The 18896-nt window shown below is 36.1% G+C and overlaps 1 protein-coding gene, 1 long non-coding RNA gene and 1 other non-coding gene across 3 annotated transcripts; 1 reads left to right on the top strand and 2 right to left on the bottom strand.

Moving 5' to 3' along the window:
- Positions 1-1009: 1009 nt before the first annotated feature.
- Trnav-aac (transfer RNA valine (anticodon AAC)) lies at positions 1010-1082 on the top strand. The gene has a single exon. It is a non-coding gene; the product is annotated as a tRNA-Val (tRNA).
- A 2739-nt stretch (positions 1083-3821) lies between these two features.
- LOC128230211 (uncharacterized) lies at positions 3822-5905 on the bottom strand. The gene is made up of 2 exons (XR_008260184.1): positions 5772-5905; positions 3822-5545 (listed from the first exon to the last, which is right to left on the bottom strand). It is a non-coding gene; the product is annotated as an uncharacterized LOC128230211 (long non-coding RNA).
- A 150-nt stretch (positions 5906-6055) lies between these two features.
- LOC128230210 (zinc finger SWIM domain-containing protein 7-like) lies at positions 6056-18839 on the bottom strand. The gene is made up of 6 exons (XM_052942286.1): positions 18778-18839; positions 16740-16811; positions 11122-11143; positions 10416-10518; positions 8367-8471; positions 6056-8140 (listed from the first exon to the last, which is right to left on the bottom strand). The coding sequence occupies exons 1-6, from the start codon at positions 18806-18808 to the stop codon at positions 8036-8038; spliced, it is 438 nt and encodes a 145-aa protein (XP_052798246.1). The 5' UTR covers positions 18809-18839; the 3' UTR covers positions 6056-8035.
- Between the last annotated feature and the right edge of the window lie 57 nt (positions 18840-18896).

The following is an 18896-nucleotide window of genomic DNA, read 5'->3' as shown; positions in this document are numbered from 1 at the left end:
CGCTTGGTAAGGGTGGTAGGGGCGAAAAAGCTGCTGTCTATCCCTAACCATGACCATGGATGTCGCTCGATTGGAGAACGCAGGACTGGAGAAGTAGCCTTGGCCGGAAATCGCTGACGTCACGGTGGCCGTTGGCGGTGGACCAGCGCGGCGAGAAAATGAAACAAAGCTTGTTCTCCCTGGCCACGTGGCATGCCAGCTCCTCCTTCCGGTGTGTCGCTACGACCGGCCTCCGACTCCTTCCTCAAAACACTGCCTTTCCGTCCCCCCAAACATAGCCTAGCAGTGGCTTATTAAATTAAATAGCAATATTAAGTATTTAATTTCTAAATTTCCAATGTCCAAAAAAATAAATAAATAGTGTTCACAATAATAAAACACGCTACTAGTGTACAATGACACGATCCTCTCCGTACCCCACTTGCTTATCGAATGATTTCCCAAATCAGTACATAACCCGATACTTGTAATTTCCTCGAGGAAAATGTAAAACTTATATAAACTACAGTACCCTACAAAATCTACCTCACAACCGAATTTTACATTATCAATTCCGATAATAAATACATGTAACTTTGGTTTGTTCTTATCATTAAAATGGATATTTCTGTAATTTATAAGGTTTTTGATGTACGAAATATTTTGAAAAAGCATTTTCGCATTTTGCATTTCCTTACTCGAAAAGTGTAATGTATTTGCGAAGGTTACCAGGTTCAACACCAGGAAAATAACTATTGTCTATAAACGTACGCTTGGAACTTGGTATTTTCAATGATTAAACGCCTATCGACTACCTTTTGTCAATATAAACAAGCATAAGATATGTAAGTTAAAAGAGTTGTAATGACAAACGAACCCCCGGCGGATTCTAACCCGCAATCCCTGGCGTAGATCAATTAGGCTACGGAGGCGGTGTGTGTCCTCCGTTTTAGTATTTAATGATTGGAATATATTTGCTATGATACAATTTATGTACTTGGCTTTAAACTTGCTGTCCAGAATGAATGCTGTTTCCGTGGTGTAGTGGTTATCACATCCGCTTAACACGCGGAAGGTCCTGAGTTCAATCCTCAGCGGAAACATAATATTTTGCCTTGCTGAAGGGCTCTTTGATTTTTAAAGAACAGTACATCAAAGTTAGATTGATTTGTTCTTATGATGAAAATAGATATTTCTGCAAGTAATCAAGTTTTTGCATCGACCAAAATATCTTAAAAAGCAACATTTGCGCTATATATTTGTTTTCAATTTGTTACGTGAAAAGTGTAATCTTTTGGTAAAATACCGGTTGCAGCCAATTGCATAAAACTGAAAAAACGTCTGCATATTAACTCTAGAACTGATAATCACTTTCATTGGTTAATATTACATTTTGTATAACAACTGACCAATCATTGAATATTTTTGGCCGATTCTCTCCTAACTAAAGAATGTACCAGTTTTAAACAATTGGCCTCAGAAAGTTGAGTTATCGCCCATAAACAGACACTTTACGTAACGATTTTAATGATGAAGCGCATACTGACCTCCCTTTGTCAAATTGAAAATACAAGTGATATGTAAGAAAAATAGCTCATCTGACAAACGAACCTCCGGCGGGACTCGGACCCGCAATCCCCAGCTTAGGAGGCCGATGCCTTATCCATTGGGCCACGGAGGCGTTGCATACCCGATTGCATAGTATTTCAAGAAATAAGTGTTATTAATGTTGAAATACCTGCTACCGCCGATAGTATAAAACTGTAGTTTCAAATGTATTCTTTTACTAACTCTCTAAAAAATAAAAGTGGAAGGGGAGATAGCTCTGCAACTCTGTGAGCAATGTTCAAAGTTTCAATTTATTCCTTTTAATAATTTTCGAGTATTGGCCTGGTGCAATGAAGTGACCTCGAGTTGGTTGTGTGTTACATTTGCAACTTGACATTGTAATTTATTTATGTTACATGTTTCCATCAATTCCTGCAAGTAGTTTCTGTCAAACTGTAAAGAGCGTTAACAAGCATTATTAAACATCGGATCAAGCGAGCTTCTTATTTTACTTTCACCGTATACATGTATGTGAACTGGTCAATCTGATATAGAAATGCAAAAGAAATGATTTCACCTGACTATTCGACTAATTAAAGTGACACTATTATTCATAATCAGTACATACACAAGTATAACAAACATACATTTTGAGTGATAAACATTTAACTTCATACTAAATAATAATTTATGGAATATCTTAATTACTGAAAACAGAATTGTAACCGTGTATTTAATAGCTAAATACGCAAAAATAATCAATGATTGGTGAATGCTAAAAGATTCACTGTGATCTACTATGGTCTTCAGAATTCTAATAAATAAACACTTTGATTAACAATTTATTCATATTACCTATTAAATCATTTATACTCAGGAAAATAAACTCTGAAACATAATATTACATTAAGAGAATATTCCCTATATAACATATAGATGGTTCACTTCGTCTCACCAAGTGGTTCACTTAGTCCTGGTTCACTTGGGAAGTGGTTCACTTCGTCCTACATTCGTCTCATAAAGTAGAAATAGCCTGTTTTCTGCACCTCTCTTTCAAAATTAAATTCGGTATCCTTCAGAACCATCATTTTCAACATGTATTCATCCCTTTTGGTATATTAAAACAACTTCATTAATTTTGATAAATCTTATTTGGGAGTAAGAGTGCATCCTTAAGCTACATAGATTCCATAGAGACATAATATATTCTGACCAAGCTTCCTAGAAATTAAATAGTCAAGGTGGCCTCAGGTGTAAACAATTTTGAACTGTTGACATAGTGAACTAATTTAAGACCAGACATGACCCAATGCCCAATCAACCCTGACCTAGATTTCATGCAAACAAACATTTAGACCAAGTTTCATAAAGCATGTGTAGAAAATACAGTCCGAATATTAATATAGCGTTAACACTTTTCTTCTATATTTTAAGTAAACAATTTGTTACATAATAAATAGTATGTCCTTAAAAATAACACAGTTTATATTCACAAAGCAACAATATAGTTCACTGTGTCAGATTTATGTGGAATGAAAGTAGTGCAACTGCATTCACATTTAAACTGCTGTATTAAGAAAAATACACATAACAACAATGTCTTAAACTGCTCAGTAAGCCCGTTCCTAGGCATACGCACGTGTGCATACTTGCTTTGAAAAATCGAAAACTCAAAAACCCCAAAAATGCATTGAAAGCTGATGCCTAACCAGGGTAAGGTCTCCTAGTTATTACTTAAATTATTCCATCGTTCATTTCTGTAAATCTAAAAAAATAAATATTTGTAATTATGATTATCTAATCGATATACAAGCCTTTCTGTTCCTTTTGAGAAATTCCGGTGTAAACATGGACAAGCTTCGAGGCCAAGGCTACGATGGTGCATCCAATATGTCGTGAAAATTTTGGGGAGTGCAGGCCCGAATTAGAGAGAGATTCACCCCCAAGCATTATATACACACTGTCATTATTTGAACTTAGCCATATGCGATGCGTCTGAAGAACCAAACGTTCGCAATAGGTTGAAGAGGGTTCAAAAAGTAGCATTTTGCTTCAATTACTCAGCGAAGCGGCTACTTCGATGCATGAATGCTCTTGAAAACGACGCCGAAAATCGCGAGGCAATGGAACGTACGACAAAACTTCATTGTGCGAAACGAGGTGTGCGACAAAATTTGATGCCCTGCACACATTCAGGTGATTATGCATTATGAATATTTTAAATTCACATATTTCTTGCACGCCTCAACAGGCAATTCTAGTGAATTCTCATGCCAGATTAGTCAAGCGCAACAACTTCTGATCTTTTTTATCTTATGAAAACAAAGGTATCACATTTCCATAGAGCTCAAAAGGAAACATTTTACAAGTTATATACAGTCGAAACTCGATGGCTCGATATTCTAGGGACCGGCCAAAGTACTTCGAGCCTCGAGAATATCGAGCCAAGCGGGATTGCTTACAGAATGTTATTTTTTCATTTGTTACATAAAGTCTTATTTACCTCGTTTGTTATTGGCTACGCTATCACCGCAAGAGAAGGAAGAGTATTTATTGGGCATAGTTACGCACCCTAAATTTCGTAATATGACTTATTCGATTATTAGAAAATATCATTTTATTTTTTATTTATAATTAAAATACTTTTATGCGAAAACAAGCAATTGTAAACAGTGGGTAACGCAAACATAGCTTAAAAGTTATATCAAAATGCATAGTAATCTAGGGATGGATAACAATTAGAGACATAACTCAAAGTGATGGCATGTTTATTCAAACTGTTAAACCATTTAAATTCGACAATAATTATAATATCAGTCAAGCAATTTTAATCGATTAGCGCCTTGTGCTAAATGAAGCCAATCAAACAAATCAAGGCGTGAGATTCTTAACTGAACCCGCGAAAATGACATCGACCCAAGAAACCAAATCAAAGTGTGAAATTCTTGTTTGGGACCGCGAAAACCACTTCGAGCGTGGAGAAATATCGACCCTCAAGATATCGAGCCATCCGATCGAAATTTATATGAACAACTAAAAATAAAAATCGGTCCTTTTAATTTGGTTCGAGCCATGAGATATCGAGCCAACGAGTTTCGACTGTAATTATAAAACAGCACTGTTTTAGAGAAAGCATTTGAAGTCAACATCTAACTACAATTATTATGCATCATGCATAATGACATCAGTGAACAAAATCATACGTGCTGTTTTCTGAAATGCACAAAAATGTGTTTTCTATGTAAATTTTCACACCAATTGAAAATTATGGTTTGCAAGACAAAAAAACCATCATGAGTTTTCGGTTTGGGTAATAATTTCTAGATTGATAAAACCGACCCTTGGGCATGCTGCGTGGCTGGTTACTCGGCATACATCGTAACCATTTTCTGCACTTGCCATCGGGTCAGATTTTTCGCACCAGAATGAAAAAAACAGGATGAATATTATCATCACACTTTATAAAAAAACATGCCAATCAACAATTTTTAAATATCGCAATCAATTATAAGCAACCAAATTCATTTTCTTATCAATTTCGCAAGTTCTCAGTAACAGTTTTATACCCAATACACACCACAAATCGTTCAGTGTAAAAGGAGAGAGTCTTGAAAATCATATAAAAGTGTTTATATAGGTTTGTGTACCAACTTGGAATTGTTTGTCAGTAAGTCACATCAAACCACAACACATACTTTTAATACATTGTAATTTTGGTAATGTGAGTTCTTTTTTCAGTACTTGCTCAATGTACCAACATACTGACATGCTTGATCAAGCAAACTTAACCTTAGGTGAACTTAAGGTTTGTTCAAAAGCAGCTATTGTATTGATATGACTATATGATTTCCATATAATAATTTGCACCGCAGCATCAACTCTCCTAGCGTTCACATTGCAGCTATCCCAGTGTTCATTCGAGCTGTTTGAGCATGTTGGTGATCTCCTGATTGGTGACATCCAGTTCCCGTACACCACCCATTGCCTCACACAGTCTCACAGCCAGCACATGCTTGCACTGAAACACATGTAACATACTTAACATGCACTTAATATCTATAGTTAGGCACATCTAAAGAGATTAATCCCATACTTCCTGGGTAGTTAAATATGTACCAGGAGTATGCTGGTCTGTATTTCAATATTAAATACAGTTGTCACAAATTACGAAGAATTTCAAGAAGCCATTAACAGTATTTCTCTGTTAAACTAGTTGCGTTCAGGTTTGGTCATTAAATACGTACCATGAGGTGGTCCCCCTTCTTGAGGCAGGAAAACTGGTAAGAGGGGCAGGAACAGTAGCGGCTGCTCAGAAAGCATGTGTATGGTGTGCCTGAACTGCCAATTACCTGAAGATCATACAGACAGGATATGTGAACTGTGCCAGTTTTACTACTAATCAACTGAATGTACAGATACCTGCACACTGACAGGACTTTTTTCAGTTGCCTACACACTGACAGGACTTTGTTCAATTGCCTGCACACTGACAGGACTTCGTTCAATTGCCTGCAGGCTGACAAAACTATGTAAAATTGCTTGCACACTGAAAGAACTTTTAGTATAGACACACAAACAACAAACAGTGCACCATCCAATAAAATCAATAAACTGCCTTAAGCTCTAAAAATCAAATATCGGTACATATTTAGCACCTTCGACTAATATTTTCTGCCACCTCAGATAAGTAGATCCATTAATTTAACCATGCTAGAAATTCTTATCTTGCCCACGGGCGAAGACAAAATGCCCGTATGGATCTTCTTTAAATGGTCACCACATTGTAATTACCTCCCTTGTTGAAGACTGTCGTCTGTAGCGCATCATGGAAACCTTGTCTGGTGGCAATATTTAGAACGCGAGTTAATTATTTCTCGCTTCAAATGTCACCAGAAAACAGTTTTCACGCACCTTTCAAGAAATAATGCTTCACTCTTCTTAGAACTATTTAAAGACCGATCAGACCATTTACATACTCTGAATCACTGCGCGAATATCCATGACAACCACGAATTATTGCATATCCGTACGCAATTATTTTCACTAACCACAAAAGAGTTCCGGCAAAAAAATACATTTTTACTTGTTTTTGTTTAACTGAAGTGGGAGAAAAAGCATCTACCATAGCCGCTCGTGTAAGAAAGATTCATCCCTTGAACCTATCTTACACTCTCGGCCATGGAAGATACTTATAATCTCTTCTTCCATCTAGGACAACATCACCCTTCTTCACATGTGTACAATCAAAATATTCTTTATATAAGGCTTATAACACTATCCACACAAAAGATAAGATTGTAGCTTAGAATAATCTACATGAAGTTTACAATAATCTACATGTACAATAATTACCTTAAAAATATTTTGAAGACTTAATAAAATTTAAAATCTATTCCCTTGTTACTAAAATAGAAAGTAGTGCAATCTCCAACAAAAAGGGAGACCATATAGCAAAACTTGCTGCCCTTGCTTCAAGAGTAAACTTTACATAACTATCAGATTTTAACAAAATGTATTTATAATGAACATTTTAACCCACGGGGTGAGGCCAATTTTTCTCCAAGGTCATAATTTGAATAAACATGGTAGATAACCAATAGACAATGTTACACACCAAATATTTAAGCACTAGGACTCATAGTATTTGCCAATTTTTTTTTGTAGTTTTTCCTGTAGGTTGCCATGGCAACCAGAGTTCTGAATGGAATTCATTTCTTTGAACAATTTTGAAAAAGCACCAACCAATCTAACTACAATTATTATGCATCATGCATAATGACATCAGTGAACAAAATCATACGTGCTGTTTTCTGAAATGCACAAAAATGTGTTTTCTATGTAAATTTTCACACCAATTGAAAATTATGGTTTGCAAGACAAAAAAACCATCATGAGTTTTCGGTTTGGGTAATAATTTCTAGATTGATAAAACCGACCCTTGGGCATGCTGCGTGGCTGGTTACTCGGCATACATCGTAACCATTTTCTGCACTTGCCATCGGGTCAGATTTTTCGCACCAGAATGAAAAAACAGGATGAATATTATCATCACACTTTATAAAAAAAATGCCAATCAACAATTTTTAAATATCGCAATCAATTATAAGCAACCAAATTCATTTTCTTATCAATTTCGCAAGTTCTCAGTAACAGTTTTATACCCAATGCACACCACAAATCGTTCAGTGTAAAAGGAGAGAGTCTTAAAAATCATATAAAAGTGTTTATATAGGTTTGTGTACCAACTTGGAATTGTTTGTCAGTAAGTCACATCAAACCACAACACATACTTTTAATACATTGTAATTTTGGTAATGTAAGTTCTTTTTTCAGTACTTGCTCAATGTACCAACATACTGACATGCTTGATCAAGCAAACTTAACCTTAGGTGAACTTAAGGTTTGTTCAAAAGCAGCTATTGTATTGATATGACTATATGATTTCCATATAATAATTTGCACCGCAGCATCAACTCTCCTAGCGTTCACATTGCAGCTATCCCAGTGTTCATTCGAGCTGTTTGAGCATGTTGGTGATCTCCTGATTGGTGACATCCAGTTCCCGTACACCACCCATTGCCTCACACAGTCTCACAGCCAGCACATGCTTGCACTGAAACACATGTAACATACTTAACATGTACTTAATATCTATAGTTAGGCACATCTAAAGAGATTAATCCCATACTTCCTGGGTAGTTAAATATGTACCAGGAGTATGCTGGTCTGTATTTCAATATTAAATACAGTTGTCACAAATTACGAAGAATTTCAAGAAGCCATTAACAGTATTTCTCTGTTAAACTAGTTGCGTTCAGGTTTGGTCATTAAATACGTACCATGAGGTGGTCCCCCTTCTTGAGGCAGGAAAACTGGTAAGAGGGGCAGGAACAGTAGCGGCTGCTCAGAAAGCATGTGTATGGTGTGCCTGAACTGCCAATTACCTGAAGATCATACAGACAGGATATGTGAACTGTGCCAGTTTTACTACTAATCAACTGAATGTACAGATACCTGCACACTGACAGGACTTTTTTCAGTTGCCTACACACTGACAGGACTTTGTTCAATTGCCTGCACACTGACAGGACTTCGTTCAATTGCCTGCAGGCTGACAAAACTATGTAAAATTGCTTGCACACTGAAAGAACTTTTAGTATAGACACACAAACAACAAACAGTGCACCATCCAATAAAATCAATAAACTGCCTTAAGCTCTAAAAATCAAATATCGGTACATATTTAGCACCTTCGACTAATATTTTCTGCCACCTCAGATAAGTAGATCCATTAATTTAACCATGCTAGAAATTCTTATCTTGCCCACGGGCGAAGACAAAATGCCCGTATGGATCTTCTTTAAATGGTCACCACATTGTAATTACCTCCCTTGTTGAAGACTGTCGTCTGTAGCGCATCATGGAAACCTTGTCTGGTGGCAATATTTAGAACGCGAGTTAATTATTTCTCGCTTCAAATGTCACCAGAAAACAGTTTTCACGCACCTTTCAAGAAATAATGCTTCACTCTTCTTAGAACTATTTAAAGACCGATCAGACCATTTACATACTCTGAATCACTGCGCGAATATCCATGACAACCACGAATTATTGCATATCCGTACGCAATTATTTTCACTAACCACAAAAGAGTTCCGGCAAAAAAATACATTTTTACTTAATTTTGTTTAACTGAAGTGGGAGAAAAAGCATCTACCATAGCCGCTCGTGTAAGAAAGATTCATCCCTTGAACCTATCTTACACTCTCGGCCATGGAAGATACTTATAATCTCTTCTTCCATCTAGGACAACATCACCCTTCTTCACATGTGTACAATCAAAATATTCTTTATATAAGGCTTATTCACTATCCACACAAAAGATAAGATTGTAGCTTAGAATAATCTACATGAAGTTTACAATAATCTACATGTACAATAATTACCTTAAAAATATTTTGAAGACTTAATAAAATTTAAAATCTATTCCCTTGTTACTAAAATAGAAAGTAGTGCAATCTCCAACAAAAAGGGAGACCATATAGCAAAACTTGCTGCCCTTGCTTCAAGAGTAAACTTTACATAACTATCAGATTTTAACAAAATGTATTTATAATGAACATTTTAACCCACGGGGTGAGGCCAATTTTTCTCCAAGGTCATAATTTGAATAAACATGGTAGATAACCAATAGACAATGTTACACACCAAATATTTAAGCACTAGGACTCATAGTATTTGCCAATTTTTTTTTGTAGTTTTTCCTGTAGGTTGCCATGGCAACCAGAGTTCTGAATGGAATTCATTTCTTTGAACAATTTTGAAAAAGCACCAACCAAGGATCACTCCTTTGAACTTTGAAGTTTCATTAAAATTGTCCTAGCGGTTTAGGAGAAGATGATGATTATAACCAATTGTTGATGCCGGACGATGGACGACAGAAGCTGGACATAGATCGATCACAATAGCTCACCTTGAGCACTTTGTGTTCAGGTGAGCTAAAAAGGGATCTTTTATAAAAAATACTGGTATGTTGTTTTTCACTAACTTTAGTATACATGTAGATTTATGAACAGTTATAATATGTGTTTTGCATTGAATATGCCTTAAGTTGTATTGTTATATGTCTTGATGTGTAACCATCTGAAGATAAAGATGTTATTATTACAAATAATACTTTTATTGTTATTACAAGGTGAAGCTGACACCATAATCATTGTTGCAGCTCACACCTCTCATGCAAAATGCATTACGTTTAAGGCACACATATAAATAAATTTTGCAGTTGAAAGATAAATCTTTATAATTATGACAGCTTTGACATTAACTCACAAAATGATAAAACTACAACTACAAAATTTAAGTTGAACCAGACATGTGTACCCAACCTGGTAGAGGGCTCGGCCAGCGGGGCAGGTAACTTTGGTGACGTTATGACTGTCCACCAGCTCCAGGGCTGGTAGCAGGCTTGACTGGAACACATTGTTCAACCTGCAGATGGGAAACAACTTCTTAACAACAGCACTGTTTGCTTTATATGTGGGCTATCAACAACATTTCATACAAATGTCATCGCCGGATATGTGCTATGAGTTGAGCCATGTTGACTGTACATTGCAAGAGAATATAATTCAGAAACAAACATAGTAACTGTTTGCATTAGAGCTATTGAACACTTCTTATTACCAGACACCTTCTACCTGATAAGAAGAAGTGTTCTGAAGTATGTTCGTTTAACCAGTAAAATAAACATAAGCATTAACATTTGAATGTTGACACATTTTGCTGCAATGTGGAGATATTCTGATGAAATCATGAATTGTGTTTATCTTGTTACAAAACACCCATTAGTCATTACATATTGAATTTTAAATAACTCAGTGGTTGGGTGGTCACATATTCATCTCGCCATCCAGGGATTCAAGCTAAACATTTTTATTTCTAATTTTCTTTGTTGTTTGTTTTAATTTTTAAAATTTATTTTGTTTTTATCAAACTTTCATGCTTGTGAATGAATTTCAAAATAGTTTTATTTGACTTGTATCTTTATACGAAATAATGGTGTGTTTTTTGTAAAAATTCTATATTACTTACGCTGATAGAACTTCATCTGGAACTGAAAAGAAACAAATAGAACTAAATGTCAGTTGTCACACAAACATCTGTATACATATATACACATGAAACGCTCACAAGCCTCATAACACATGCACATCAAATGCTCACAAGACTCATTTTACACATGCACATCAAATGCTCAGAAGACTCATTTTACATGCACATCAAATGCTCACAAGACTCATTACACATGCACATCAAATGCTCACAAGACTCATTTTACATGCACATCAAATGCTCACAAGACTCATTACACATGCACATCAAATGCTCAGAAGACTCATTTTACACATGCACATCAAATGCTCACAAGACTCATTACACATGCACATCAAATGCTCAGAAGACTCATCTTACACATGCACATCAAATGCTCACAAGACTTATTACACATGCACATCAAATGCTCACAACACTCATTACACATCCTCATCAAACGCTCACAAGACTCATTACACATGCACATCAAATGCTCACAAGACTCATTTTACACATGCACATCAAATGCTCACAAGACTCATTACACATGCACATCAAATGCTCTCAAGACTCATTTTACACATGCACATCAAATGCTCACAAGACTCATTTTACACATGCACATCAAATGCTCAGAAGACTCATTTTACACATGCACATCAAATGCTCATTTTACACATGCACATCAAATGCTCAGAAGACTCATTTTACACATGCACATCAAATGCTCACAAGACTCATTACACATGCACATCAAATGCTCACAAGACTCATTTTACACATGCACATCAAATGCTCAGAAGACTCATTTTACATGCACATCAAATGCTCACAAGACTCATTACACATGCACATCAAATGCTCACAAGACTCATTTTACATGCACATCAAATGCTCACAAGACTCATTACACATGCACATCAAATGCTCAGAAGACTCATTTTACACATGCACATCAAATGCTCACAAGACTCATTACACATGCACATCAAATGCTCAGAAGACTCATCTTACACATGCACATCAAATGCTCACAAGACTTATTACACATGCACATCAAATGCTCACAACACTCATTACACATCCTCATCAAACGCTCACAAGACTCATTACACATGCACATCAAATGCTCACAAGACTCATTTTACACATGCACATCAAATGCTCAGAAGACTCATCTTACACATGCACATCAAATGCTCACAAGACTTATTACACATGCACATCAAATGCTCACAACACTCATAACACATCCTCATCAAACGCTCACAAGACTCATTACACATGCACATCAAATGCTCACAAGACTCATTTTACACATGCACATCAAATGCTCACAAGACTCATTACACATGCACATCAAATGCTCTCAAGACTCATTTTACACATGCACATCAAATGCTCACAAGACTCATTTTACACATGCACATCAAATGCTCAGAAGACTCATTTTACACATGCACATCAAATGCTCACAAGACTCATTTTACACATGCACATCAAATGCTCAGAAGACTCATTTTACACATGCACATCAAATGCTCACAAGACTCATTACACATGCACATCAAATGCTCACAAGACTCATTACACATGCACATCAAATGCTCAGAATACTCATTTTACACATGCACATCAAATGCTCAGAAGACTCATTTTACACATGCACATCAAATGCTCACAAGACTCATTACACATGCACATCAAATGCTCACAAGACTCATTACACATGCACATCAAATGCTTAAAAGACTCATTACACATGCACATCAACTGCTCACAAGGCTCATTACACATGCACATCAAATGCTCACAAGACTCATTACACATGCACATCAAATGCTTAGAAGACTCATTACACATGCACATCAACTGCTCACAAGGCTCATTACACATTCACATCAAATGCTCACAAGACTCATTACACATGCACATCAAATGCTTAGAAGACTCATTACACATGCACATCAAATGCTTAGAAGACTCATTACACATGCACATCAACTGCTCACAAGGCTCATTACACATGCACATCAAATGCTCACAAGACTCATTACACATGCACATCAAATGTTCACAAGACTCATTACACATGCACATCAAATGCTCACAAGACTCATTACACATGCACATCAACTGCTCCCCATTACACAAACACATCAAACGCTCACAAGATTCATTACACATACAAATCAAATGCTCACAAGACTCATAACACATGCACATCAAATGTTCACAAGACTCATTACACATGCACATCAAATGCTCACAATACTCATAACACATGCACATCAAATGCTCACAAGACTCATTACAAATGCACATCAACTGCTCCCCATTTCACAAACACATCAAATGCTCACAAGATTCATTACACATACACATCAAATGCTAACAAGACTCATAACACATGCACATCAAATGCTCACAAGACTCATTACACATGCACATCAAATGCTCACAAGACTCATTACACATGCACATCAACTGCTCCCCATTACACAAACACATCAAACGCTCACAAGATTCATTACACATACACATCAAATGCTAACAAGACTCATAACACATGCACATCAAATGCTCACAAGACTCATTACACATGCACATCAAATGCTCACAAGACTCATTACACATGCACATCAACTGCTCCCCATTACAAAAACACTTAAAACGCTCACAAGATTCATTACACATACACATCAAATGCTAACAAGACTCATAACACATGCACATCAAATGCTCACAAGACTCATTACACATGCACATCAAATGCTCACAAGACTTATTAAACATGCACATCAACTGCTCCCCATTACAAAAACACTTCAAACGCTCAAAAGATTCATTACACATACACATCAAATGCTCACAAGACTCATTACACATGCACATCAACTGCTCCCCATTACAAAAACACTTCAAACGCTCACAAGATTCATTACACATGCACATCAAATGTTCACAAGATTTATTACACATGCACATCAAACGCTCACAAGATTCATTACACATACACATCAAACACTCCCAAGACTCATTACACATACACATCAAATGCTCACAAGATGCATTACACATACACATCAAACACTCACAAGATTCATTACACATGCACATCAAATGCTCACAAGACTCATTACACATGCACATCAAATGCTCAGAAGACTCATTTTACACATGCACATCAAATGCTCACAAGACTCATTACACATGCACATCAAATGCTCAGAAGACTCATCTTACACATGCACATCAAATGCTCACAAGACTTATTACACATGCACATCAAATGCTCACAACACTCATTACACATCCTCATCAAACGCTCACAAGACTCATTACACATGCACATCAAATGCTCACAAGACTCATTTTACACATGCACATCAAATGCTCACAAGATGCATTACACATACACATCAAACACTCACAAGATTCATTACACATGCACATCAAACACTCCCAAGACTCATAACACATACACATCAAATGATCACAAGATTCATTACACATACACATAAAACACTCACAAGATTCATTACACATACACATAAAACACTCACAAGATTCATTACACATGCACATCGAATGCTCACAAGATTCAGTACACATGCAGATCAAATGCTCGCAAGATTCATTACACATGCACATCAAATGCTCACAAGATTCAGTACACATACACATCAAACACTCACAAGATTCATTACATATGCACATCAAATGCTCACAAGATTCATTACACATGCACATCAAACGCTCACAAGATTCATTACACATACACATCAAATGCTCACAAGATTCATTACACATACACATCAAACACTCGCAAGATTCATTACACATACACATCAAATGCTCCCAAGATTCATTACACATGCACATCAAATGCTCACAATACTCATTACACATGCACATCAAATGCTCACAAGATTCAGTACACATACACATCAAATGCTCGCAAGATTCATTACACATGCACATCAAATGCTCACAAGATTCAGTACACATACACATCAAATGCTCACAAGATTTAGTACACATACACATCAAATGCTCACAAGATTCAGTACACATGCACATCAAATTCTCACAAGATTCAGTACACATACACATCAAATGCTCACAAGATTCATTAAACATGCACATCAAAAGCTCACAAGATTCAGTACACATACACATCAAACACTCACAAGATTCATTACATATGCACATCAAATGCTCACAAGATTCATTACACATGCACATCAAACGCTCACAAGATTCATTACACATACACATCAAATGCTCACAAGATTCATTACACATACACATCAAATGCTCACAAGATTCATTACACAAACACATCAAACACTCACAAGATTCATTACACATGCACATCAAATGCTCACAAGATTCAGTACACATACACATCAAATGCTCACAAGATTCATTACACATACACATCAAATGCTCACAAGATTCATTACACATGCACATCAAATGCTCACAAGATTCATTACACATGCACATCAAACACTCACAAGATTCATTACACATACACATCAAATGCTCACAAGATTCATTACACATACACATCAAATGCTCACAAGATTCAGTACACATGCACATCAAATGCTCACAAGATTCATTACACATGCACATGAAATGCTCACAATATTTTTAGACATACACATCAAACACTTACAAGATTCATTACACATACACATCAAATGCTCACAAGATTTATTACACATGCACATCAAACACTCACAAGATTCAGTACACATGCACATCAAATGCTCACAAGATTCAGTACACATGCACATCAAATGCTCACAAGACTCATAATACATGCACATCAAATGCTCCCAAGATTCATTACACATGCACATCAAATGCTCACAAGATTCAGTAAACATGCACATCAAATGCTCACAAGACTCATTACACATGCACATCAAATGCTCACAAGATTCAGTACACATGCACATCAAATGCTCACAAGACTCATTACACATACACATCAAATGCTCACAAGATTCAGTACACATGCACATCAAATGCTCACAAGATTCATTACACATGCACATCAAATGCTCACAAGACTCATTACACATGCACATCATATGCACAAGATTCATTACACATACACATCAAATGCTCACAAGATTCAGTACACATCCACATCAAATGCTCACAAGACTCATTACACATGCACATCAAATGCTCACAAGATTCATTACACATGCACATCAAATGCTCACAAGATTCATTACACATGCACATCAAATGCTCACAAGTTTCATTACACATGCACATCAAACACTCACAAGATTCATTACACATGCACATCAAATGCTCACAAGAATTTTTACACATACACATGAAATGCCTACAAAAATCATTATTGTACTTTTCAATAAAAATAGTGTGGTTTTCCGACATTATAAACTATATATATATATATATATGTTTAAAATGAAATCTGATCAAACCATTCATTTTATTTTGAGTTTTACGAAAACATTTACTTAGTATTGACTTTCAACAGATGGTTTTCAATTTTCTCTAACATTTATTGAGTTTAAAATATATAGTGTGACAACTAAGAATCATCTTTTGATCTACATTACTTTTCCCATTGTCCTTGTATGTTCTACCGACCTCCTCGAGGAGCTCATCCACCACGGCCTCCACAACAGCTCCTGCAATGTGACATCAACAACAACTTATACATGCGCAACGATCTTGAACTTTCTCAAATTCCAAATAAAAAACAAAAACATTTATGTATGAGATTACATATGGCTATTATTTGGAATTTGTTCCAAACCAATAAGGGAAGGGGGAGAGAGAAGCCCTTGTCATTAAGGTGGTTAGGTCAACATAACTGCCACCTGTGCTGTGAATTAAGTATGCAAACATGTTTCAAATAACAAAAAAGAAACACCACAAAGTAACGAAACCAGGTTTTCATGATTGACTGAAGAAAATAATGTCTTCCTACATACCAAGTTTGGTCACCATATTTCAACCCTAACTAGTAACCCTATGTTATTCAGCTTTGACCAATTTTCTTTTTAAGTAACAGTGGCCTTGACCTTGGCCCTATGGGCTCCAAATGCAATCTCATGAAAGGTCCCAATAAACTCTTCCTATATACCAAGTTTGGTCACAATATGTCAACTCTAACTAAACTTTTTCAGTACCAACCATTTTTCTGTTTTTAGTAACAGTGACCTTGACCAAACACAATATCTATATTTAGTACCCGTAGTTGTAAGCTTGACCTTTGACAGAACAGAATCAAAAGCAGTCCCAAGCATGCACTCCACTTGTTCTTTTTATACACAGAGGTTGGTATCCATGTGATGAAAGAAACTGTATTTGTTCTCTGGATTTTTTTTTCTAGTTTTAGTATGGTGACCATGACATTTTGATGGAGTAGACCCAAAAGCAATCCCAAGCCAGCTGTCAACCTGTTCTAACTATACACCAAGTATGGTGTCCTTATGATGAATGAAACTTAAGTTACTTGCTGGAAACCCCTAGTTTGATGCCACCCTGTCAGCCCAACAACTTACACCATTCCTATGACCTGTTTTTGTTGAAAACCTGGCTAATAACAGGATAATGCCTTATGTACTAGCCTTAAGTTATCTTGATATGAACTTCATCTTGATTTCCTCCAAAGAGGAATGCATTCAATCTAAGTGTACTTTTGTTTGAAAGTAAAATTGTTTTTCTTAATGATTCCATCGTTATCACAATTTCTTTCACTATGAGTAAATGGCACAATCAGAAGATGTGTGTGCAACTAGTTTCTTAACTGAAATTACTTTATGAATGGAGGAACTTGAGTGAAAGCCATTTGTATACTTGTGGATATGATCATGTCTTAATCATTTTTTCTAGTTCACTATTGTCCTGTTTTGACAGTTTATATCTTCTGTAACGTTAACATCAGGAATTTTTTTTGAGACAACTTTAGGTACATGTACATGTTTATGACAATAGAAAACATTCAAATACAGCATTATTTGCACCCTTTTTTAAGAATTTTACAGCACTAAAGTGAAGTGCTGTCATGGAAGTAATGTTTCAGAACATGAAGATTACATTCACTTTATGATAATTTGAGCCTTAAATGAGATTTGAGAACATGCTCATAATATTATATGTCATCAGGCAGATCTAAAGCGTTAATAAAACATTGTTGTTTTTTTATTTAATAATATGTGTACATTTATGCAGCAGTCAATTGTAACCACGGCCTATATTATTAGGCGACAACTCTCAAGTGACTCGAGCTAATACTGACTATTTTTTGAGGCACCCGCAAAACTACTCCTGTCAAACTAGAATTTGACCCCTTCTTTAACTGGTACAAGTGGCAAAGAAAATCATGTTAAATTATTCTTAACGCTTAATTTTACATAAAATCAAGAGAAGAATAGCTGAAGTTAAATATCCTTTTTATATAAGGTCACAATCATATAATGATATATAAACAATAGGTGAATATTCCGAATTTCAAAACGATGAAAGAACCTCTTAAAAGTGTCTGAGAACTAATCGCCTACTGTACTGGTACCATGGTACTGAATATGTGTATGTGCAAAATCTATGTGACTTGATTGTTCAGACAAAATAAATGGACAATCTAGATACCCTTTGGGTCTTGACAATCGTCATTCAGCATCACTTCCGTGTTTTTGAAGCAGCCGCCATAACTGGCCGGATCCATTATTGAAAGGCAGAGTCAACTAAGAAACAGCAGAAATGGAAAG

This window comes from Mya arenaria, chromosome 4 (assembly GCF_026914265.1).
Source record: "Mya arenaria isolate MELC-2E11 chromosome 4, ASM2691426v1".
In the NCBI taxonomy this organism is placed as follows: Eukaryota; Metazoa; Mollusca; class Bivalvia; order Myida; family Myidae; genus Mya; species Mya arenaria.
Note: the sequence above shows the minus strand (reverse complement) of the source record. Positions and strands in the feature narration are given on the sequence as shown.